General features: G+C 32.8%; 2 protein-coding genes and 1 long non-coding RNA gene across 3 annotated transcripts in view; 2 read left to right on the forward strand and 1 right to left on the reverse strand.

Moving 5' to 3' along the window:
• Positions 1-176: 176 nt before the first annotated feature.
• On the forward strand, positions 177-3,132 carry LOC125062879. Its single transcript, XR_007119352.1, has 3 exons — positions 177-349; positions 1,236-1,383; positions 2,995-3,132. It is a non-coding gene; the product is annotated as an uncharacterized LOC125062879 (long non-coding RNA).
• An 8,042-nt stretch (positions 3,133-11,174) lies between these two features.
• On the forward strand, positions 11,175-17,259 carry LOC125062363 (alpha-tocopherol transfer protein-like). Its single transcript, XM_047668235.1, has 7 exons — positions 11,175-11,281; positions 13,497-13,695; positions 14,104-14,263; positions 14,639-14,700; positions 15,183-15,376; positions 15,666-15,870; positions 16,502-17,259. Exons 2-7 carry the CDS (start codon positions 13,512-13,514, stop codon positions 16,708-16,710), a joined length of 1,014 nt encoding a protein of 337 aa, XP_047524191.1. The 5' UTR covers positions 11,175-11,281; positions 13,497-13,511; the 3' UTR covers positions 16,711-17,259.
• The window catches only part of LOC125062362 (chondroitin sulfate proteoglycan 4), a 29,116-nt gene continuing 19,795 nt past the window's right edge, over positions 17,254-26,574 (reverse strand). Inside the window, exons 19-25 of the mRNA XM_047668233.1 lie at positions 26,371-26,566; positions 25,198-25,353; positions 22,603-24,461; positions 21,825-22,063; positions 20,943-21,093; positions 20,158-20,305; positions 17,254-19,667 (exon numbers count right to left, since the gene is read on the reverse strand). Of these exons, the coding sequence (XP_047524189.1) occupies positions 20,198-20,305; positions 20,943-21,093; positions 21,825-22,063; positions 22,603-24,461; positions 25,198-25,353; positions 26,371-26,566 (2,709 nt within the window). The 3' untranslated portion in view covers positions 17,254-19,667; positions 20,158-20,197. The remainder of the gene's footprint in view (positions 19,668-20,157; positions 20,306-20,942; positions 21,094-21,824; positions 22,064-22,602; positions 24,462-25,197; positions 25,354-26,370; positions 26,567-26,574) is intronic.

Raw genomic sequence — 26,574 nt, forward strand, 5'->3', positions numbered from 1 at the left:
AAATGATCATAATATCTTGGATAAAAAGACGTACTAAAAGACGTAGAAATATTTCTAAGAAACAACAGGAGTAAGCTACTAATATGCATATACATATATACTACTTGATTGTAAATATTAATACAACCTTTTTGTTTCTATTTTTCTTAATAATTTTTAATGACATAAGTCAAAATTGACCAGTAATACAGGATTTATAACCTTTGCAATAGTTTTAAAATGGCACTTAAATAATTTCAAAAAAAAATAGAAAGCCTTAATATGCATTTAAAAATTAAATATTGATTTAAATACTGGCGCAGCGAACCCAATAATAACATCCCGAACGCGCAGATACGATTTTAAATAGGTAAATAAAAAATTTAATTAATATAAAATTAAGTTGGTCCTTTAATCTGGATTAAAAATAATTTCCCGTGCGTACATACTCTTCACAAGACGAAACAATAAACTAAGGCCATAGAACTCTCTCTTCTGGCAGATGGTCATCACATTCTGACAGATGGCAGAACGAGCTGTAATGTGGGTCAAGTCCGGCGTAATATGTTTTTGTAATAAAAAAATGATATTAGGTCAAACTTGGTATTTCCATTTATAGATAAAATGAACGAATTGAAACGAAAATCAAATCATTTTATTCTATCATTGATATATCTATGTCCTTCACACACATACACACTTTTGTTGTCTTCTTGTCTCAGGGGGAAGAAGAAAGAAGCGTTGCTCTTGCAACTTGCAAGTCATGGGATGTGTTGATCGTCTTTTGCGACTTTTTTGCGTCACAAACGGCAGAGGGGCTACAAGTATTGGTATCGGTACTCTTAGCGCGAACAGTGCGTAGAATCACATCGTTAATGATAACATAAACTTTTGTTTTGAAAACTTAAATTCTGGGCAAGTTTGGAATACGAACCTACACCGTACGAATGGTATCCGCGTAATTACGTTCTAGCATTCATTTTAAATCCATACGTAGCTGTTTTAATCACCTCAAACATATCGATTTTGTTCAACGGGTTTACTACAATTCTATTTTGCTGACGTATAGCTCCAAATACTCTTATCATACAAGAATCTTATTGACTTTGCTTAATGTTCGTGCTAAGAGACAGAAAGTGAGACCATCATATTGTAAAAAATGCTTCTTCTTGTATATACTTGATCTGTTTCTATCGACTCCTACCTAGAATCGAAAATAATCATTAAGAAAATCTTTAACACTTTCTTTCGTTAAGGTGAGAAGATGGATTCCAGTTCGATAAAGAATATTTTCTGCTCCAAATTTGAACTGTCAGAAGTTGTGTTCTTCTGCGTGGCTTTTACATTTATGCTCATCATTCTTTCCCAAGCCAGCAGGATGTTGGCCTCCGACTTTATACAGCTGTGAGTAATTCTAATAATGTAGTCTAGTTAACCTTTTATTGAATTTATTTCGGATGTACAAATGATATATTTATAAATATTAGAAGTATCAAACTCGTAGTTTTTGTTGGAATATGTGTAATCAGAGACAGTGTATCTTACCATTACCGAAATGATGTTTAAATCTGTTTAGTAGTTATAGAGATTAATATATACTAGTAATAATATACATGTAAACAAAAGACCACGCTAATAGGGTGTTTACTAAATATTTATTTAATCATTTATTAATTTATATTGTGGATAAAATATATTAGCAGACCCACCCAATGGTAAAAGTTTCTGAACTTTCTCTCAGATCGTTTTAGTATAAAATATATATATTATATCAAGTAAATCTACTTACCTTACAAAATATGAAAAAGATACAAATATGTGTCTGTACCTTGTGTCTTATTGTGAAAGAAGTTTAAGAGATCTTACCAGGATAAGTGCAGATAAATGTTATAGTTAAAAACAACTTCCGATGGTGCGGCATATATTTACAACTAGCTGACCCGGCTAACTTCGTTCCGCCCTACAACCTTATAATATCGTTGCTACTTTAGTTTAACTTATTTTAGGATTTCATTAATGTTAAGAATTACATTAATACAACTTTTTTGCTAATATAGAAATGTTTTATTGCTTGCCATTGCGAAAGAAGAATGGCAGTTTTACACATTAGGCATCTTCTCTCTAGCGTCAATATGGCGATACTGCATGTTAAGCACTTTCTGATATCCAACATCTTTTAATCAGGATCAAAGCATGGTTATGCATCTCCTCATTCACCTCAAGATCGGAATTTCTTGAACTGACACGAATTCGACGTAAAATGATGCGTAGTTTTGTCAACAGATGGCACCATATGGTTTTTGCATTCGTAAAATTAATTTATTAATTTATTGTTATTCGATAACTTATCCAATATTTTATTGCTTATTCTGCTATTCGGGACGGAAACAAATCAAACAAATCAAAAACCATGGGAATCGGTCCAGCCGTTCTCGAGTTATAAGTGTTGTAACAAACACGACTTTCTTTTATATATATAGATGTTACATATTTTTACTCAGTTACAGATTCCTCTAATTAAGTAAACAATTATAGATTAACAATTTTGATAACTCGGTGTCTATTACCAGCGTTATATAATGTTACAATTCACAAATTGAGAAACTGTTCGCTACTGTAGCCATTTTTAATAACGTTTGGCAACGTGTTATGCAATCATGGTCTACTTAGAACCTTCTAATAAGCATTGTTTGTCTTTTGGAGTCGTGCTTTGTCTGACAAATTTTTTGCTATAAACCTCTAAAATTGAATATTATCTATCTGTCACATATATATATATATCTTCTATTATTTTTAATACGATGTTGTGAGTTTGGTCATTTAATATAAAATATTACTCGTACACTTGGAACTCAATTCTATGTTATACATATTTGTTTATCAAAGCACCAAGTTATTGTTAAGAGGTGCGGCACCCAAAATTAAAGCCAAGATGATCTCCAACCTTCGAAAGCAGATGGCACTATAAGAAGAAAGTATTTGTTCCTTTGCGCTAATAATAATACTTTGTTTCAGATGTTGATAATGCAAAAATACCCTGGAAGCAGAGACCACATAATTATTATACTTTTGATGTGCTTTACACTTTTATTCATAGCATACAAAGACTCATGTAGAAAATACTTCCATTTATATTAAAATTTACATAAATTAGCATTTTAATTTTACTACCGATATACAGGGTGTCCCAAAAGTCGACGTCAAGACGAAATATTCTCATAGGTAATGCCACACCAGTTATCAGAAAAATTAAAAAAAAAAATTAAGTCATGTATTTTTGAAGTTATGGAAATTTTCCTTTTATTCCAGAAAATGTACACCATGTGACAGTTTTTTCATTCCTGTTGTTACAAATATTTACTTTTTGCTAATTTTTTTTCTCTTACGTCATCCCGAATAGTGCTTTATGTAACCTATGATCCTAAACCCTGTGCCGATCACTCCAACTTGTAGGAAAATTTCATTTTATACCGTACCAAGTTTTCAAAATTAATTTTCTCACTAGTTCAATTGATCGTCCTGAATAAAAAATGTACTAGTCCAGTTTGGCAAGCAGCTTTAAAAGTTTGCGCATTTAATAAGGATTCTAACGTGGTATAACACTTACTTCATTATTTCTTAGATCGGCCATAAAAAATTTTTTTGTTAAACAATGTCTGTTTTTAAAAATTTCTCTGGAATTACAAAAAACTATTCTAGTGTACCCAAAGCGTTCCTAATAACCACAGCGTGGTTTAAATAAGATGGCGTAAAGTGTGAGCGAGACAGATAGTGACGCTTATGGTATACGGACGCAAATAAGTAAAATAGACAGTTTCTTTTTTATGATTAGATTTATTACTTTTTTTATAAAAGATGTTCAAATTGCCGTCCTTCAGCTGCAATACAGGCTCGACATCTCCTTAAAAAAGATCGTGAAATGAAGCGGGCAAATCGTCCATTATTCACAAATTCTACTGCTTCCGCTATTCTCTGTCTAAGCTCTTCTACATTTTGAATCGACTTGGAATAGACTTTTTCCTTTACTGCTCCCCAGTAAAAAAAATCAAGAGGATTTAAATCGGGTGAGCGGGCGGGCCACGAGATTGTACCACCCCGCCCTATCCATCTGTCTGGATACTCCTCGTTAAGGTGGTTTCGAACTAAGCGGCTGTAATGCGCTGGACAACCATCTTGCTGGAACCACATATCTTGTAAAATAGTAAGCGGCACGTCCTCGCGAACTTTGAAACGGTACTGTGATCTGTCTGGTCTCATCAATCGTGGATTTTCGACGTGCCACTCGTGCAGATTGTGTAGGTTCAGGTAGCCGTTTTTTTTAAAAGTTGATTCATCCGACCATAAAATTTTGCGCTGGACAAAATGGATGGAACTCATTTTTTTGTAGTATTCGGTGAGCTACACTTTTGGGCACACCTGTGCTGGCCTCAATTCCACGTACCGAACAACTTGGGTCCTCATCAACTGTTTGAAGGACAACTGCCTCGTAGGGTAGTGAAATTCTACCTTCACCGTGCACTTGGTTTGGCAGTCGGCCCTCAGAGAATAGTAGACGGTGCACATTGGTAAAAACTCTGTGATCCGGATAGCGATCTGCATTAGGGTATCTCTCGCGATACCGTCTAGCGGCTTCACTGGCATTACATAAACATTCCCCATAAATGAGGTGCATGTTAGCATATTCCTGTGTAGTGTACGTAGCCATGGTATGGTACAAATACACAATAACACGTAAGTCCAGGGAAAAGTAAAGGTCGTCGTAGATCACAAATGTAAAATCCAAATCACAAGCAAACAAGTCCGTAAACGAAGCCAAAGTAGTTAGAACACAAAATAACACCAGCGAATACGAAAAGATGCGTAGTAAACGAAGGAGCGTTGCGTACTGACCTGTAGTGCGTGTGTCAATAGCAGTAAGTAGCGTCACTATCTGTCTCGCTCACACTTTACGCCATCTTATTTAAACCACGCTGTGGTTATTAGGAACGCTTTGGGTACACTAGAATCGTTTTTTGTAATTCCAGAGAAATTTTTAAAAACAGACATTGTTTAACAAAAAAAATTTTTATGGCCGATCTAAGAAATAATGAAGTAAGTGTTATACCACGTTAGAATCCTTATTAAATGCGCAAACTTTTAAAGCTGCTTGCCAAACTGGACTAGTACATTTTTTATTCAGGACGATCAATTGAACTAGTGAGAAAATTAATTTTGAAAACTTGGTACGGTATAAAATGAAATTTTCCTACAAGTTGGACTGATCGGCACAGGGTTTAGGATCATAGGTTACATAAAGCACTATTCGGGATGAAATAAGAGAAAAAAAATTAGCAAAAAGTAAATATTTGTAACAACAGGAATGAAAAAACTGTCACATGGTGTACATTTTCTGGAATAAAAGGAAAATTTCCATAACTTCAAAAATACATGACTTAATTTTTTTTTTTAATTTTTCTGATAACTGGTTTGGCATTACCTATGAGAATATTTCGTCTTGACGTCGACTTTTGGGACACCCTGTATTGGAGAGCAGTGTTGACCTAGTTATGGCAAGTTCTCAACGATTCGTATTCTATGTAATAAACACTAACGTTCAAAATAAATGAAGAAATAGGCGTATACCCAAAAAAACTATCTCCTTGTCTATAAATTTAATACAGCAATATAAAAGTCTAGCCCTCAAATTCAGAGTCAAGATGACTCCTGTATGTTTATTATTAAATTTTTACATACATTTACTGTTGATTTTGACGGGAGTCACAGTTCCCGCTAAATTCTGGTTTATCTATAGGGCTATTGAATAAGTATTGAACTACCTATGACTGAAAAAACGCATTGTGTAATAATAGAGGGTACATATTAAAGATGTAAAATTAAAAAAAGGGCACAATTAGCCATATCAAACACCTCTTCTGGTGCCACAAGTGCAAAAGGCGCCTGGCTGTTAACTTGAATTGCCGGATATCTGGCGCTAGTCTAGAAAGTTCCTCGGCGGATCTGACGTTCCGCAACCACGACTTCTTCCTTCTATGAGTCCGTCTCTTGCCTTGAATCTGGGCCATCATTATAAGCTGCAACAAGTCGTATCGATGATGACGCAAAACGTCCGAGATATGCTAATCTAATTATGTTTATAAGCAACGAAATTGTGTCAATTTCTATGGTAAAATCTCAAAACTTATAATTTAAAACTTATATTTGTGAACTCCTCACATAGTAAAAATCTAATCTAATCTAGTAGTTCTCTGCTATTGAGATTTCATCAGTTTCCTTTAATTTTCATCTTAGAGGAACTTGATCATGTCGAACAAAGTCACCATTGATTTCTGTCATTTAGGATGTTTTTAAAACAATTGCAACAGTTAGTAGTAGTTTTAAAAATCTTTGATGACCACTGACCGCTCGTCTTTTTAACCGACATTAAAAAGGAAGGTTATCAGTTTGACCTGTAAATTGTTTATACAGTATATTTATCAGAATATAAAATAAAAAAATATATTCTTAACTCATTAAAATCAGGTTCTATTTTTGTATTCTCGAGGATATTTATTTCGTTTATTCCTCAGGTTGAAATTTTTATTTTTTTGAAATATAGAAGTATAATTGAACTAGAAAAACCAAAAACTTACTTCAATGTATCAGACGTAAGGTGTATTGGGTGAAGGTCAACCGGTGAGGTCTCAACACCGCACCGCACCGGTTTAGGAGAAAATATTTCACAATAAGTTTTTAACACACATCCGATCTCTATAAAAGTAACCTAATATGTAAATGATAGATTTTTTAACATTAATCATTAATATTATTTATTATATTATTCGTCATTATTTTGCGGCTGAAGAAGCTAAAGCCTGCAAATACATGGTCTAGGCTCCGAATATCATTTTGTCCTATTCGGTGTCGAGACCCTTGGTCCGTGGGGTCCTAGCGCTATAAGGTTTTTTAAAGAAATAGCAAAAAGGTTAGTCAACATCACAGGAGACCGAAGAGCTGACAGCTACCTCGGACAAAGAACTAGTTTAGCTATTTAAAGGGGGAACGCTGCCAGTCTCTTCGGAACCTTGCCTAATGGGTCTCCTTTTAATAATATATTTTAGTTATTATATTTTTAGGTTAGTTATTGTTTTTAATTATTTATAGTATATCGATATGAACCTTTCATTGTATTTTTTGACAAATGGTTAATTTAAAGTACATATTTCTAATTTATTTAAGGCTTAGGCTATGTTATTAAAAACATGTAAATTGATTAAGGGTGAGGGACTCCCTAGTCAAAATCAAATAGTATCAGTCTTAGCGGTGAGTCTCTGAATCTTACTCTAAATATTAATATATTATGTATAATACGTCTGAGCCAAATGCACTCAGATCTATACCCGCTAGGGTTAAATGTACAAGATTCCTTGAACAATTCTAGAGCCTGAAATATTAAATCTATCTTAGTTTGCTTCTTAGTTCCTGGAACGGTGTCTTATTTCATAGATACCTATTATTTTCTAATTTCACTATCTAGATTTTAAGTAATGGCAAATATTAATATAACATCTGAGACAATCATTAAAACAGTATATTTTTTATTGTATTCCGTAGTATGTCTCAAACATCAAGAACAAAGTAATATGACAAGATGGCCTTTCTCATGCAACCTTGGCCCAGTGTGCTTTTCTGCCGTGTCGTTGACTTGATATATTGCGTTGGCGGCAACTTGCAACATTTGTGATAATTAGTTATTACCACTGTCAACAGTTTTTTTTTAATATAATGCTTACAGAATTTGTACAAAACAAGAAATTTCTGCCAAATCATGGCATATTGTTTTGTTCTTTAGTGTTTTATTGTTACGTAGAGAAATAGTTTTTGATAAATGCCTAATTTAGCACATTGACGATGTGTTCCAGTCTAGATATGCGATCAAAGCTGGATTTGATTGCCGGCGACTCCAAGCACCTACTACAAGCTTATAATTCAGATCTTTAATACAGTGTGCACAATAATATCCAAATAATACTAAAAACTAATCGAATATTTTAAGTAAGAGTCATATTTAACTTTTTATACCTATATGTAATATAACACGTATCATTTTCCATAATTATTCGATTTTCTTACTCACTTTCGACATATTTCCATGCAAATACAATTAGTTTAAGTAATTTCACATTATTGGGTCGTAGAACCTTTCTCCGTTGCGAAATGTCAGCAAAATGTCGGCTACACTAGATTTATTACTGAATCAATGTAACTTCTCTTGTTACTTACTATTATTAAATATCACGTTGACGGATCAGATTAATTTTTAGTTTATTTTCTACTAATTATTTTATTTCATTCGAGGGGCTGAAGTTTGTTGTTATGTCTATTTGTTTATGTTAATTTATTTTTATGTATTTTATTAATTAGCTTTCGTCACATTAAACAATTAAGAATGGGGTCAATATTATAAATATTCTTTCTTCGCCGAAATATAAATGAGTATTAGACCGTAGATCCACTGTCAAATTATATAATAGAAGCTACCTCAGGATAAATTGAGGCTTTCTTGACTAATGCTTGACACGCTGCTGCGTAATTTCGATTCAGCAGAAGTTTTAATCGTAATTCGTATATTAGTATTATTTTTAGTATTAAGCTGATACATTCATTGCGTTTTAAATCAAAATGATCTACAACGTGACTAATAAACAATGTTTTCAATATGAAAAACGAAATGCGGTCAGTGGCCTGATTTGATGTATTATAGCATCGGTAAGACTTCAGTTGCCAGACATTAATCTGGTATAAGTCTTAAAATAATACGATTTTTATGACCAAAATGATAAAGCCTTCTTTTCCATGTATCATAAAAATATGAAATTTAATATGAACTGATCAGTGTTCATTGGCATCACTGTGAAAACCAGTGCAGGTCTGGAATGGAATCCGGAGTATCTAGACCCAATTCTCAGGAATACTTAGAAAGAAACTCAGGTTTTATTTTTAAATAAATATGTATGATGTTGGTACTATATTGCGATGAATCGGCAACAACGATTCTTAGATTTATGATACAGATGAACTGCTGAAGGGCCAGAAGAAAGACTCTTCTGGCGTGATATAGAACTGATTGTAGATTGACAAATCTAAATGTGATATTATTACGTTGTGTTAAGGTTCATTTTTTTACATAGCCTTTATTCGAGTACTACAACATCGGGATTACATTAAGTCAATGTCTTTATAAATGGACGGGAGTTCCCCAGTACCAGCTCCTTCCGCTTGACCGTATTCAACGAAGAGCTATTCGAATCGTCGACAACCAGTCACTTGATCCCTTGGCGTTGCGTAGACATGTGGGATGGGAGGAAAAGAGTGTGCCAATTCTTAAAAGGCACGACAGCGCGCTTGCGAGCCTTCTGGTAGTGTGAGTGTCCATGGGCGGCGGTATCACTTAACATCAAGTGATGTTTAACATAAGTAGGTACAGGACCTCCCACAGTGTGATGGCCTCCTCCAATTTCTTCCCCTCTCTCTCCTCCCTTTTATTCAAAGGTTTGTTGTGGGCGTCATCTCTTTTTTCTTCCGACTGTGCCAATCCAAGTTAAGGTCGTTTTGAGTCAAAAAATCTGTCATCACAAACGCGGGCAATGTGATCGGCCCATTTCCACGTTAACTTTAATTAATGTTACAACGTCTATTGTTTGTAAGGCTTCGTTTATAACTTTGTGTCTAAACTTCAACCAAAGAATAGAACGCTCCTTTGCCCTTTAGCAGTCTCTACTCTTCTTACATTAGCGCCTTAATAATCCACGTTTGGCATCCAAGTAGGAATAGGAAGTATGCATGTCTGCATGTGTCCATGACTGTTCTTTTTATACTCAAGTCAAGGTCAGTTTTGTGATCTTCTTTTAATGCATTTAACAATAGACAAAATGATATTATTTAATTTTTTTCAACAGCTTCTAGCAGTGCATGCACGAAAACAAGCTCATGTCGACCCACATCTTCGAAGAACCTTCTTATTTCCATCGCATACTAATGGAACCAAATACACTACTCTTTTAACGAAAAAACTCAAATAATGATTCAAACTATTTAATTATGCATACTATTGCAGCAATGCATTGTTAAAATTAGTGTTTACAAATCTGTTCGACCTGTAAGCCATTTCTGCAGCATGGTAGTTTAATTTGTTAATGTAATACTTCAACTGTTTCGCGCTACGATTATTTCCTATAAATTTTTTTTCATAATTAAAAAGTGTTACATAGTACATTAAATTCCTTAAGTATAAAGTTCAACTATTTTATACTTTCTTCAGGATAACTTTATCAATTGACGTTATCCTTTTTTTATATAGGACAGGGGGCAAAACAGTTTATTGCCGGATTTTTACACCCCTTAAATGTAATTAATTATAATTATACTTTCGTATAATCAAAGCTGAATTTTATCATATACTTTTATTTTCTTGTCAGCGAAGAAAGCTTTTATATTTTAATTTATCATTAATATTTTAATTCGGATGAAACTTACAAATTCAAATTACACGTATTATATACTCTATAGAGATTTCCGAATGCAAAATTTATCTGATCTACCACATTATATTATATTTAAATATAGGAAGTAATAAGAACATGTACTGTACCTAACATTGTTTTTTAATAACCCTTCTTAAAGTTATTATGAAACTTTCTAGCAAGCGCAAGCATTATTCTTAATGATGGCCTCGAAATAAAAAATATAGTTATTAACATTACATAATAAGAAACACTTTTCGCCACGGGATCACCCCTAAGACTTGAATTCCTGTCATGAGCCTTCTTCGAAGAGATCCCAAAGGAGGAGTTTTATTTTTATGTACATTGGATCCATTTTAGGTTCCAAGTTAGAAACTTGTATATGAAGTCGAATCAATGTTCCACAAAGGCCTTGCGGAAATTAAAGGGATGTAATACATCTAGACAAAAATTAATTAATTAATTAAATTGACGTAACAATAACGTGCACCGGGTCAAATAAAATGTATGTCAATGTAGTAATGAGGATGGGACACTATTATGATTATAGAGGTATATTCATTTTAGAGTCTTGCTCCACGATAAAGACCTATTACAGAATTGCCTTAATTTGCGTGAGTTTTCTAAACCACGAGTGGATGCTGAAATAGCCTGATAATCAAAAGGTAATGACTATGTAACCGCGAAGCTATACTAAGACTACATTAAAAAGCAAAACAGCGTTGTGCGTTGCACCAACGGTCAGTGTTACTCATAACCAGCTCGTGAACGGACGACATTCCGGCAAGTTATTCTTCATACAAGTGAGTACATAATTTAATAGAACTTTTATATGCTATGCGATGAAATTTGGAGGCGAGCAAGGCGATTTATGCGGGATAATTGTTATCCAGATTGGTTGATATTATATTATTTTAATACTTATATTTTTTTATTAAACTTTTAATTTTTTTTTTAAATATTACGTTTACTAAATGATATAGATATTAATAGAAACTTCCGCTCTGATTTGAATAATAACTTATAAAGAATGCTTTATTTGGCGTAAAATAAAATAGAGAGAACTATTTGAATATAGGGCATCCTAGTGTGCAGCCTCATAACTGAGAGCCATAGTCAGGAACCTCCTTTGACGGTACAGAAGAACGGCCATCTGTATATACTTGAACTAAGCATGAGTCTAGAAGTTAGTTAAAACAGTTTATAATAATAGTTAAATTCAGAGTAAAATCAAATGCAAGTTATGTAACCACGAAAAATTAGTATTTCATTGCACAACATTGCTTGCTTAAGATCACGAGGCGGGAACTCTTACTCCATACAAAATGTGAGTAAATAATTTTGCAAGTTGTGACTTATGAAATTTAATAGTGAGTGGTGATGGAATGAGCTTTCATAATAAGCATCTGTTCATAGAATATAATTATCTAGTTTCAGACCGCTTTACATTTTATCGAGATCCTTTGTTGTTTTAATAGGAACTTGAGGTATTTTGTTGTTAAAAAACTTTGGGAGACGGGTTAAAATAATAACAGAGTATTGACTATAATATGTTAGTGTAACGTCCTAATAATAATGTAACGGCTTAGTTTTTCAAAACAGGAATAACCTCAGCCCAGAGGTCGTAGGTTCGAACTACAGCTGTGTATCAATTGAGTTTTCAATCTATGTGCGCATTTAACACTCTCTTGTATGGTGAAGGAAAACATTGTAAGGAAACCGACATGCCTTAGACCCAAGTTAATGGCGTGTGTCAGGCACAGAAGGCTGATCGCCTACTTTTCTAGTAAGAAAAAAATGATCACAAACACATACAGAAATCTGAGGCCAAGTTCAACGATTGTAGCGCTATTGATTTTCGTTAGTTTTACAAAAAACAATAGTGGAGTATTTATCTAGCGTTCTTATGTTTATTATATTACTATTATTATTAAATTGATCCTGTAACACCCTAATAGACCACGGGGCAGACATTTCTACAATTATTATCGTATCGGCGTATGTAGTAATATTTATAGGATTTTATTAGGTAAAATTGAATTTGTACCCGTTTATATTGATATAGTATTATAAAAAGTATCCTTTATAAGATACTAGGTTTTCTTAGCCGAAACGGTAATTACATGCATAGCTCACGGCTCGTATCCCAGTAATATAGTACCCCAAGTGATATTATGGAGGCGCATGGCTTTACCCCTTAAAAAATTTAAAAAACTAATATTACATGCATGATGTAAATGATATTGCCTCAGTTCCCAGTGGGTACTAACATTTGGGTAGGGTAACCTACCCAAACCGTACCTACCGTCTTTCACTCATTTCACAACCCACGATGTTATAATTAATTTCTATGGGGTTAGAGCATGCGCCACTACATTAATGCATGGTACACCTGCATTGCCGAGTGATGAAAATATGTAGAAAAATATTTGGAGCTGTGTTACGCCTTGATTCGACAAATTTACCAAAATTATTAATGATACACATATTATTTATATTGTAATTCAAAAACTTTCAATATCTGATGAACAATAAATCATGGTAGGTTGAACATCGTTCTTTACGCAACTTTAATAAACGTATGCATTTTGTCTTCATTCTGTTAAATAGAAAAAAATTTTTCTAGACTAGTAAATATATTTCTTGTACATTAGAATTAGCACCATTCTAAGTTATTATTATACTGACTTAATTATTGTAATTATCTCTCAACCATTGGACCTATTAATAATATTCCTGGCGAGTCTATCTAAGACCACTATTAACATTTTATTATTTTTGGTCGCGCACGGAATAAAAACCTTAATATATTGACGGTGGTCTCCGAAAAGTATATAAATATATGACAGGGTTTGATTACCTTTTGTTTATGTGTGAACTAAAGCTCCCGGTATATAAGTTAGCACAAGTTGTTAGATGCGTAAGACATATTCTGCAATTAAAAACAAACTTTCCTCTACCACGCTCTATCCATGTCAGTTTCCTGTCCATACAAATAATCCAAGATTAACCTTTCAGACAAAAAGAAACACAATGTCACGTCGACTGACAAAGCGACATCTGACGCCCGTGGACGAATATCAATGTCCTCTGTCTGCGGAGACGCAAGCCATTGCTGAGGAGCAGCTGAGAGAAACTGAAAACGCCAGATCGCAAGCTCTTGAAGCCTTAAGAAACTGGTTGGAACAACATCCAAAATTTATGGCTATCAGAATGGGTACGTAAGTTTGACAGGATAGGGTTCTCGTGTAACTTTTATATAAATTATTCTGCATAAGATGAGATGTAAAACGTAAGACAAGTGGGATAAAAGGGATCGCGAATTTCGTTTGATTGTGATTGGTTGGACGGATACATTACTGTACTAATTTCTTATACCTTAAATAATATTTTATTGTATTTTTTATAAAATAATAAAGCACAATCTGTGGCATTATAAAAACTGTAAAATTAATTTATAACATTACTGTAACATAGTCTAAATAAGTCGTGAATCAATAACAATTTTAAGCACCAGAACATTATCAATCAAAGACGTTACATATACGAAATCTAAGAGCCACATTAAGGGAATACTTTGAACCCAACAGTGGGTTCGAAACTACATAAACATATTTGGTTCCAGATTCAAATTTCCTCCTACGTTTTCTGCGCACGAAGAAGTTTAGCGTGCCCATGGTTCAGGAAGCTATCGAGCGTTACATACTATTGCGACAGTCGTGGGGTATCGCATTCAATCAACTCGATTACAAATTACCTGTTATGATGGAACTTATCGACCTTGGGTAAGATTTAAATGTGTAGTAGGTTCAAACATACTGAGAATAGTTTTTGATTTGTTTGATTTATACGTCACGTTTTCTATGATTAATATAATCTAAAAAATAGTGATTTATTTTCAAACCTTTTATAATCATTTTAAAACAAATGCGCGTTTACTTCCTCGTTTCATCCTATACTTAGACATACGATAATGTAAACAAAAAATACGCAAGTAAAGTAGTATCAAGGTCACGAAACACGATTTTAATAAAAGTTTGTTTGGTACAGTATTATTTCACGTACTGAGAATACAATCCATCTCAATCAGAGCTTAATGAGTTTGTTTACTTGATACATAGCTGGCAAAGCATGTATATACTAAAACTTTTATATTTCAGGTACATTTTTGTCAGCCCCTTCAAAGACAAGCTTGGACGACGAGTCGTAATTTATAGACCAGGTAATAGTTTTCTTGATAACGTAAAATCAACAGTACTTACAGAACTTTAAAATAAAAAATATGTTTTGGCCACTATAACGAGTAACTTCCATCGGTCCTGTGTCAGTTTCCGACTTTCAGCTGAGACACATACTCGATTACACTTTGGGCTTATTTTTTTTACCAACAGTTTCCTTTTTTTAATTTTACTCAAACGGGAGCAATTATTACAATATACCAATATTTAAAATGAATTTAAAATAATGAAACCGTTGACCAATTCCGGGCATTACACGCGACATTGATAATGTTACTAAAAAATTATTACTTACGCGTTTGAGCCTAATAGATTCGACCCTGGTTGAGTACCAATGAATGACCGCAATTAATTTGCTTATTAGATTAAGAGAATCGTCATAAAAAAGCTGGCAAACTCAAACCCAATATCAAATATCAATAATCAAAACACTGCGATTCTCTAATTATATTATGTTTCTTTTCAGGAGTATTCGATCCCTATAAATATACAAATCAAGATATGTGTCGGGTGATGGGAATTTGTTATGAGACCCTCATGGAAGACGAGGAATGTCAGGTCAGGGGTGTAGTTCACTACGCTGATGGAGCTGGAGTCAGTTTTCCACATCTTACCCTCTTCACTCCGAAAGAGGCTGTACGGATTGTAAAAAACGGAGAGGTAACTAGAGATCATATTTCATTCAAATAAATTAGGTCTTTTAAAAAATGGAACAAATACTATTTTCGTTATGTTATCACCCATGATAAATGTGAACCGTTTAAATGTGTGATTTATTTTTAATACATAAATGAATACAAAATAAATTTTCTAGTATCGTATTGCGCCACTAAGTTATTCACAAGACCTGGAAGGACTTGGTTTTAGTTTCATGCAAGTCAATGCTGATAAAAATCAGTACGAGATGTTCTTTCGATCGAGCGGTCAATTTAAACATTAAATTTTACAGAAAACTATACCGATGAGGCACAAAGAAATTTACGGCGTTAATGTACACCCGACCGTAAAGTTTGCTCTTGACTTTGGAATGGCTTTAATATCAGAGAAAATAAGAAAGCGTGTGAAACTGTACACTGCAGTTGAGGATGTAGAAATTGATAAGAGTCTCCTACCGTCGGAGTACGGTGGTACAATGCCGATGAAGGAAATGATTGGTGAGTATTTTTTTGTCAATAGATAATTTAGGTATTTAAAAATCGAATTGGATTTGTTAAACTTAGAGCTAAGTCGCATCTCTGATTCTTACCCTTAATATATTATATCCAAGATGCGAAATAAATATTAATAGTTTAATAGGTACAAATGTTTATGAAAAAAACTTTATAAAATCAGCTTAATTTAGTTAAATACAGTTAACGATTTTTCAAATAGTAATACCCTAAATTTATAACCCTAAATACATCGATAGTAACTGTGTTTCTATGAAATTAAATACTATACGTATTTAGTATTTTACTATTGATACATGAAATGACTAGCATTGCATGGAAAACTAGAACTAGATATATTTATTATAAAATACAACTTTATTCGGAATAATCAAATCCTGCGAAAGAAACGAAATTTTCTATCAAAAAAACAAAGTTAAGCTATTATACCGTTAACAACTATTCGGAAAAAATATATAATAGAAATAAAAATGAGTAATTGCATGAAGTATCAAGACACTAAATCATACTAACCTAAGAAATTCAATAACATTCTGTGTTGCCATCCGAAAGTTTTCAAATAATTCAATTATCTTCATTCATTAGCCAGACTCTAATATATAAAATATCGTTTCAGAGTTATGGAAAGTAGAACTGGCCAGTAAGAGAGACATTCTACTTCTAAACGACAAAATGGCCGTGCGTCTCGAAATGTACAGCGAAGCGGCGCGAGAGGGCGCAATATCAGCTCTACGCGCGGGTGCGAATACTTGCGCCGGCGCTGATGCAGTCGGGGACGCTATGCGAGGCCTAACAGGAAACTTTAGAAAACTTGAAGTCGACTAAATTAATTACATTCTAAATCTTCGAATGTTAAGACTATCTACATAATAAAGATCAACAACGCAGAAGCGTTTTAAGAACTCTTAAAATAACTATTTGATATAGTTTTGAGTGTTTTGGTCGTATTACTATTAGCGTTCAAAACATGAAAACACCTCCGTGCGTTGTCAAATACATCTTAAAGTGAAACATAAGGTCGCCACTTCACTAATGAGATATCAAATCAGCCCTATCGGAGCTTTAGGGTAGGTTATTATATTTCTCTAATAGAGGTTTGAGTAGATGCTAGATTAGTATGTAAAATTAGTTATACCATATATTTTTATTGTATAAGACTGCGCTTAGGGAATCTTATGTACCTAAAGCTAACAAATCTTTCGAAGATTGTCCAATACATACCTCTCAAAGGTATGTTACCCGTTATCCTGGGTACAATGGTTCGAAACCTAATATTCTTTTAACTGAACCACTAAACATATGTTCTATGATATATATGTAAAAGAATAAGACTAATAATTTTAAGTTTGTATTAAATAAAAGTCGCTATAGTAATTGTGTTATTTATTGAAAACTCATTACTTCCACCATTTTATTATCCTATACATAGTCTTTGTTACGCTATTAAAATTATATGGCCACGGTGAGTCAAGCATGGGTTCTATCGTCTAAAAAATTTGTTCTAAACAACTTGTAAACTTTAAAATGATTATCCTCTACTCTACTGTACCAATCGCATTTTAAAGTTTAGTACAAGATTCATTGAATAAACGAAATGTTTTGCATGTATCGGAAAGCTTAAAACTGTTTACATATAAACCGTTCACTATTATATTGGAGCATCAATTTACATGAACGCATACTGACGCTGCTATTTAAAATAGCACCTTAAGCAAATCGAACAAGGTTTTATTTATTAATAATTAAAAAAAAATCGTCAACTTAATGAGCCTTTGACGTTACTGCTCATCCGAGACAGTTGCATGGTATTGTCAAAGTTTCCGTAAATGAATATTGACCGTATTAATGCACGAATGAAACAAGGAGTTAACCTACAATTAAAAAAGGACGGATCGTGATTAATTGACAGATAATAATCTCGCGATTCAAACCCTTGTTAACTTTTCTTTTAACTGTAGTCTAACTCCATTCGTATACTAAATCAGTTTTCACTGTTTTAACTTTGCCAACTTTCGGACAAATTGACGCTGTGACAAAGAAACAATGTTATTAAAACATTTAAATAAATATAATATATGAAATGTAAGCCCATGTCGTAACGATAGATTGACGTCAGAACTCGTGATTGACACTTGACAAGTTTGTGCGTGCGTATCCATCGGATTAATGCATGAATAAAAACAATGTTTATTATAGAGAATTATTGGCACATTGGAAATTACTGAACACTTGTGTACTATCCTAACAGATCAATAAAAATACATAAGCATGCATAGCTTATATTAAACTTAATAATTTTCATTACTTTGTACTTATACATAAAAATAAAAACCATTTCAGGCATTGAAATTGATTTTTATTCCTCTATAGCGCTATTTTAATATCCTAAAATTAATAGGTATAGGTTAATTGAAGCATAACGAAACCAGACTATCTATTGTAGGCAAAATGGGTATGATATAACTAATTTAACTATATTTTATTATATGCATTAAAACAGTAAAATATTTATAATGTTAACACTCTTTGCTTAATATTGAATCTATGAAACATATAAAATTGATACATTTAAGCCAATTTATTTTATACTAGAATTACATCAAAAAACATTCATTAAGTATAAATATATTTAGTTGTCTAAAAATAACAACTTTAGTAAAATTGGTGTTTACTGTTGTAGTTTGTTTGGTATATAGTAACTTGTATATTATATAACTTCTACTATTATTTCTTAGTTTAGTGCATTAAAAACAATCATTTTACGCAAATGTTTGTTTCATACTATTCTAACACGGTAGATTCACAGGGATATATGACAATTAATGCAATCATTAATTACTTTTAAGGCAATCGGAACAGGAATCTATACAAGATACATAAAAATTTACAATTACCTGAACTGAATAAAGTTGAATGTAGAAATTAGACGTTTCGATAAAAATAATTAATACGTATAAAAATTTCACACTATTCTAAACCATTTTAAAATAACATAATATATCGAAACAAATATATGCAGTTTATTTTTGGAAAAATTCTATAAAATTAAAATTTTCAAGTGTAAATTTATTGCATGTCTTAAATTGAATATCTTAACGACCATGTTGCACATAATAAACGAATATCTATGGTCAATTTAGTGGGAACAGTCCAAGCATATTTTTTTATCCAATATACTATCTGGTTGGAATTGTGTCCTCACGCGTATTTTATTCGATTGAAATATATACTAACAACAAGTGATATACATCTTACATTCAGCCTTGATTGAGTAACAAATACCCAATCTTTTACAATTATTACGTTTTAGTAGGTTTTAAATACTTATAAAGATCTTAAACCAAATACTACAGTTGTATATAACGCTTAATACAGAAAACGTAAAATGGCAATAATGCATCCGAATTATCATTTCTGTTTGCCACTATTAATTCACATTAATTGTATACAATCAAAGTTAAATGGACAGCTATAAAACCATAGAATTAATACACAATCATGCGTAAAGGCAGCTAACTTCCATAAGCTACACAACACCACAAACAATTTTCCTATATAACAAAATACTGTTGTCTTTGGCACAATTTTTGACACTTTGACAGTTTCATAGACAAGTAAACTAAAAAATTAAAACCGTGTTCAGAGAGTAAATTCACAGCTTGGATATTTCGATACTTTGTAATTGCTAAGTAGAAAAGGTGTAGGAACTAATTCTACGCCACGCCGAGACTGCAAGTTACTATTTGATGTGACGCACACTTCGTCTTCAAACTGTATCGTCACTGAAATAAAAAAAAATATTACCATTAGTTGATTACATAGACATCTTGTGTTCCAGATGGAGTAAGAACTGTAGTACGTATTTCAGGAGCCTATGACTTCCTAGTTCCATTTATTGTGTAGCAATATTTAATAACAATTTAATATTGTTTTACATATGTGTGTAGCAGTACTATCAGGCAAGGTCACACTGTGTCCGTGGGTGGTATCTCTCATATCAAGCAAAATAATTAATTAAATTAATATAATTAGATTTTTTCAATTAAATCTATAAACCACGTTCTGCTAGATAGATATCGTGATATTTTAATAAAGCCTTAATTTTTTTTTATTAAATTGATTTAATTAAAACACAGTTTATTTTCATTGGGCTAAGACAATTTGAATAATGAGACAAAAAGTACTTTTAAACAGTGAATAAGGCTGATATTTTTATATACATAACTTAATAAATAAATAAGACAAAACATTCTATGTGTGGCTATTAATTACCTGGCTTTGGCAGTCTCGGCAAGGACTGTGTATCCCGGGGTCAGACCCAGTATTGGTTGCGTCTCAACATCGGGTTTGAAGGCGCTCCTCCCGGAGTTCTAATTGGGTACGCTGACTCACTTGCTTCGTAGCTACTCCAATCCTCCGCCTTATTATCAGGCGTGTATTGGAGTTTGAAAAAAAAAACAAAAAAAATCAAAATCCATATCGGTAACGTCAATATTAAAGAAATAAAAGGACTGAATATACGCTAAATATACGCTTTTATTATTAGAAATGTATGAGTCGCTATTACCGACCGAGTATTCTCATTACCGACTTTTTGATGATTATGAAAGAGGTATTAATAAATTATAATGCCTACTTAAGTTTCTTAATAACGAATTTGTATAATTAAAGAATGGATTTAAAATTAAACTTTTTAAATCACATCTTAGGCACGTCCCCTAGTGATTCAATACTTAATATACATAGCTACGTGATTCTAGCTGTGTCGCGATGATAAGAGTAATTAAAGGTAAAAATTATTGATAGATTAATGCCATTTGACAGATGACAGTTGACATTAGAATTTACAATCACATACAATTATTGTGAATAATTAAAAATGTATTTTCAAATAAAATCAATATGTCGAAAATGATTAATCACGGATGAGTCGGATAACGATCAACAAATTTTGATACATTATTTTTTTAACCGACGTTAAATAACCCGAAGTACTTTTTTTGTTTAATATGGCAGTAAAGTTAGTTGGCTAAATTAAATATTATCAAAAAACTTACGTCAGTATGATCATCGGTACCATACGGGTACCTAGCGTTAAGATCTGGTATGGCCGCATCCGCTAATTGTGTGACCTTGCACGCTACACTACCACCCGAAGGTAACGGCGTACTGGCACCAGTGTGAACCGATTGTTCGGACGATACGTATCTGAAGGAAAACATCAAGTTTTAAAGTATTAAGAACGAAATGAAAGGTAATATAATCCTAGACTCTTTTACATTACCCTTGAAATAGTAAATTAATTTGTGCGTCTCTTCTAATGATTGTTTTTAAGGCAGGTTGATCTACCAAACCCAGATTTTCAATTGTTTGACACGCCAATTTTATGAAGCCTTAAATATATTTAATTTTTAAATTATTTTAAAATAAATAATTTAAAAATTTATTTATTTATTATTATTATTATAAAAAACAAATGAAAATAACGTTTCTCGTAACGAGCCATAAATAGATTTTGTGCCCAGTAAAATGATTTATTTTCTCAGTTTTACATTTTTAATAAAACAAAAGCCTCCAACAAAAATGACCTACAAAATAATATATTAAGTAAATAGTCACACATACTCTCACATACACGCATGAACACATATATGTACGCGCAGCACACCAATATTTATAAGTATTATATTTTACACGGTAATACCGTTCATGGCAATTCTTTATTAATTAATCTTGGTTACATAAATAGTTTGGTTTTGTAGTTTTTATGTTGGCTACATAAATAAAATAAAGTACTGCTTTTTATTTTTTTTTAAACTAACCATGACTTAATAAGGGGTTTATATAACGTTTCCGATAGTATAGGTAATACATACTTAATTATCAAAACCATAGATAAAAACAAAATAATAATAATATACATTTGACAATAAATATACCTTTTAATTGGTGGTGTCGCTTGAGTCGGCGACGGCATCAGATGATCTGGCGGTCGCGGTAATGGTATAGGAGCTACTGCCCCCTGACTTTGTCCATGAATTTTCACTAAGGCATTCTGATCACGCATCATATATCTTCGACATTTCAATATACCAAATATGACTATTATTGCAAGAAGTACTCCAAGCAGTGCCATTAATATCATTAAGTAGTATGAACCGGAATTTCCGTTAGCCACCTGAAATTATTTGTTTTTATTTATTTCTACCTTGGATCTAATTATTTTAGGTAGAGTTGGTATATTCCTCATCAATTTAATTAATTCAAAACACAAATACCAATTATGATTACTTAATCTATATATATATAGTGAAAATGATCTTCGTTTGAGGCTCAATCACGCCTAAACCACTGATCGTATCGACATGAAACTACCACCATTCGATGCGAAATTTTTCCTAGATGGTTTATGGCTATTTATTTTTACGAATTCTAACGTTCCTTCATTTTTTTATTGCTGTTTTACTTTTATGAAAATTTATCCATACGGACTTCACCGCGGAAACATTCGGGGAGGCTTCCTAGAACCTCTAAACGTCAACATCTGTTAAAAACTCGATTTTCGAAATATTTCAATTTTCTTAGCGGGAAGTTAAAAAGAAGAATAATAAAAATATGAAAAAAAATAAAATAATGAAACATAAAATTTATTTTAATTCGTCCAGCAAAGCGGGCGCGAAACGGCTAGTTGATTATAAATTTAAATAATAATCTTACCGGTACTCCCTCATGGCTCTCTGGGTCATTAGGGCCCGGCAAATTCTTCTTCAGACCATTGCCAATAAACATCCTTAATTCCCCCGCAGCTGGTTGGAATATAGTCGCTGCCAGTAGGAAATGAAACCTATCTTCAAGTCCATTTAATTCATAAGCTTTCTTCTTAGTTACATAATAAATAACACCAGCCTTCACATCTTCATGTGTAAAATATGCAACCTCTCTTTCCCTTGCACTAGTTTTTTCGCCTGAACTACGTATTATTTTCTTAATCACCCCATATTTTGGCTTCTTAATCAACGTATACACTGGGTCGCTCGCTGTGAGCTTCGCAAGTTCTGACGCATCCAGATTCTTAACTGTCAGTTTTGTCTTTTCTTTCTCTACTTTCAGATCACTTAAGATCATTAATGGCTGTACTGTAACGTGTATAGTAAACGGCGGAGTCGAATTGCTATTATGAACATAAGAGATAAGTTCAAAACTATCATTGGCGACTGTCATATCATTTTGCATGTAAATAACGACTTTATCTATTAGATCTTTTTGTGAGAAGTAGGTAACTGGATTCCGGCCAACATAAATCATTCCATGTACAGGCTGCCTAGTGATATTGTACCATACTTTAGATTTCAGTGCGTTCGTTTCTATGTAAATTTGATCTGTGGATACAGTTGCAACATTGGAACCTTGTTGCAAATATATCGGATGAGATGACGTCGCATTTAAAATAACAGGAATGACGTCAATTGTAAACACGGTATACGTTGGTTTGAATTCCCCATCCCATACTCTGAAATAGAACGTTGCTGTTTGTAACATCCCGGAATGTTCGTATATGATTTTACCAGTATTAATATCTTCTTGTGTAAATTTGTTGATAGACTGTGCTTCGTCTATACTTTGATTTTTATCGAGCATAACTATTCTCCCTTGTGTTGGTCCACTTATAATGTCATACAGTATTCCCGACGGAGCAGTATCAGCATCTTCAGTTAGCAAATCGCTTTTAGTAATAGTATAATTTTCTCCATGAACCACTTGTATTTGTGGTGAGTCCGTTAATAATCTAAACGGTTGGTCATTAAGAGGTAGCACATGTATTGGTATAGTCACATTACAAAGAAGTACATAGTCAGGCAATAAGTACAAAGTCATATCTATTTTGTCTTTTAATGTGTCCGAATCGTCATGTTTGTATGTGACCACACCAGACTCCAATTGAGATTGTGTGAGTGACGATAGTGACGGTTCCAATATTCCATACGAAGGTTGGGACCACTGCGCTTCAATTTGGGGTTGCCTTAACCCGGCTTGATTCTCTAGGTACATAATAACATTCGTCACATTAACAACGATGGCAACATTTCCCCCTTCCTGTACTTTTAATTGCGGTATGTAAACGTATTTAGCTAGACCGCCGGAAGACACAGATATATCTATGTTAAAAACTTGATCGGTCACTGGTTGGGAAAGTGCCGCTTCAACGGAAAAAATGAAGGAATCATTTGTAAATAAAGTAGAGAACGGATGCGTGTGCTCATAATATACTAAAGTATTATTAATATCTTGTTGTGTAAATTGTTTAATAGATCTGTGGTGATTATCACCATTCAACATTATGAGCCTGCCTAGAGTTGGGGCTCTGTCTATTTTGTATATAATATTTCTCGATGCGTCAGAGCACTTCGCCATTAAATGATAGTTATTGAGTGGTTCTCTCATCAAAGGAAACACTCGTAACGTGTGTTTCCTAGCCAATTTGAGAGACACCGACTTGGTTGTTATAAGAAAAGTGATTTTTGATAACTCATGAAGGCCATCAGTTACGTTGAATATCATTTTTCCTTTCGTTCCATCTAAAAAACAAAATGTTACTATTAGATAGAAATTGTAGCCCTAAAACTATTTTATAGATTACCTATAGTAGTACAGTTTAATATTAGCGTATAATTTGTAGGTTCAATTAAAATTAATCATTTCTTTTGGATTACTCAACAAAGAAGGCTGATCACCTACTTTCCTATCAATCAGTCAGGAAAAGATTTCGACTAGAGTCTGGCTAATGAAAGAAGATAACGAAAAAGCGCGGAAAATAAAATAAAAATAGTATGGTATCCCTAAAAGTTCGATATATTTTGTGGATTAAACTTACTTGATACTTGATTTTGTTTTATTATTTTTTACATTGATAGCAACTGTGTTTATATGAAATTAAATACTATACGTATTTAGTCCTTTACTATTGATACTTTAAATGACTAGCATTTAATGGAAAACTAAAACTATATTTATTATAAAACACAACTTTATTAGGAATAATCAAATCCTGCGAAAGAAACGAAATATTCTATCAAATAAAACAAAGTTTAGGCTGTTATACCTGTTAATTATTCGGAAAAAATATGTAATAGAAATAAAAATGAGTAATTGCATGAAGTATCAAGACAATAAATCATACTAACCTAAGAAATTCAATGACATTCTGTGTTGCCATCCTAAAGTTTTCAAATAATTCAATTATCTTTATTCATTAGCCAGACTCTATCCATTAGGGGTGTAACCGGATTGTAAAATAATAGTAATATTACTTACTTGTATGAACAAAAATGACTTTACGACTGTCTATATCGCTCTGTGTGAAGTGATAGACAGGAGTTTCGAGGTTACCCCGTATCGCAATATAACCCGATACAATGTCGACAACACGAATCGTTACGTTCTCTAATGGCGTGTCGACATCGTTTACATCTGAAATATAATAATTGCTATAAATCTACGAGTTCGAGAAAAAAAATAAAGAAATATAAGCAGTAGTACAAAATACGTTAAGGATTGTTTTTTTCATGAATTAAGTCTCAAAAGGGTTTTGTAGAGACTTAAGATATGACGTTTTGGAATCCGTCCTCAGTGTATGATAAGTAAAGAAATGTATATCATATCTCAAAACTTACTGAAGATTTTGACTATTCCCTAAGCCTATAATTATAATATATCTTCATACTCAAATATAATTTAATTGCAACAATATCACACATATACATACAGATACATTTATTTAAGTCAAGTAAAATACAACGCAATACAAGATTAAGTATAAAAGAGATATATATATATGTAAGGAAAACATAATTTATTTTCCTATACAAACTCTTGTCTATATTGTATTTTATATAAACTCTTTTGTAATGTTGTCTTTGCCGTCTGATCGACGATGTTTAATTTATGTCACTTGACATAATATATGTAAGATATTTTAATTTTTTCATTATATTATTTTACTTCATAAAACCTTGAATATAGGCTTTAAATGTTGTTTCTTTTGTATTTACAGGTGAGTGAATAATTTGTAAATAAATCTTTTGTATTTACAGAGAAACGCAGTTGCGCCTTATTTATTCCCAGTATAAGCGATTGATACTAATATATATATATATATACTAGTAGACTCGGCCAAGCGTTGCTGTGGCTAAGGTTTTTGTTACAGATGTTAAATAGTATCTTATGTGAAACGTTGGTAGTTTCAACACAGCGCGGCGCCATCTGTTAGATTTGTGATTTGTGACTGTCAAATAATAACAGACAAATAATTAGCAATAAATTAAAATTGCGACTATAATTTGAGATTTAAACTATCCTATCTCTCAAGTTGGATCGAACTGCACATGGTGTGCAAATTTGATTGATATCGGTTCGGTAGTTTAGGAGTCCATTGAGGACAAACATTGTGACACGAGATTTATATATATTAAGATAAATCATACTCACATAACTCATTTCTTGTGAAGGTGAAAGTGCCGCCTTCCCACACACAAAGACCAGTGTTGGCAGCCACTATAGGAGTTTCATCGTTAACGGGTACTATGTTGATCATAACACGGAAAACTTCACTTTCCTTTCCGTTCTCAGTTACTGCCACCAATTTCATTGAATCCAACGATTCTTCTGACCCATCGTTCACATACTGTATTA

This window comes from Pieris napi, chromosome Z (assembly GCF_905475465.1).
Source record: "Pieris napi chromosome Z, ilPieNapi1.2, whole genome shotgun sequence".
NCBI classification, from domain to species: Eukaryota; Metazoa; Arthropoda; class Insecta; order Lepidoptera; family Pieridae; genus Pieris; species Pieris napi.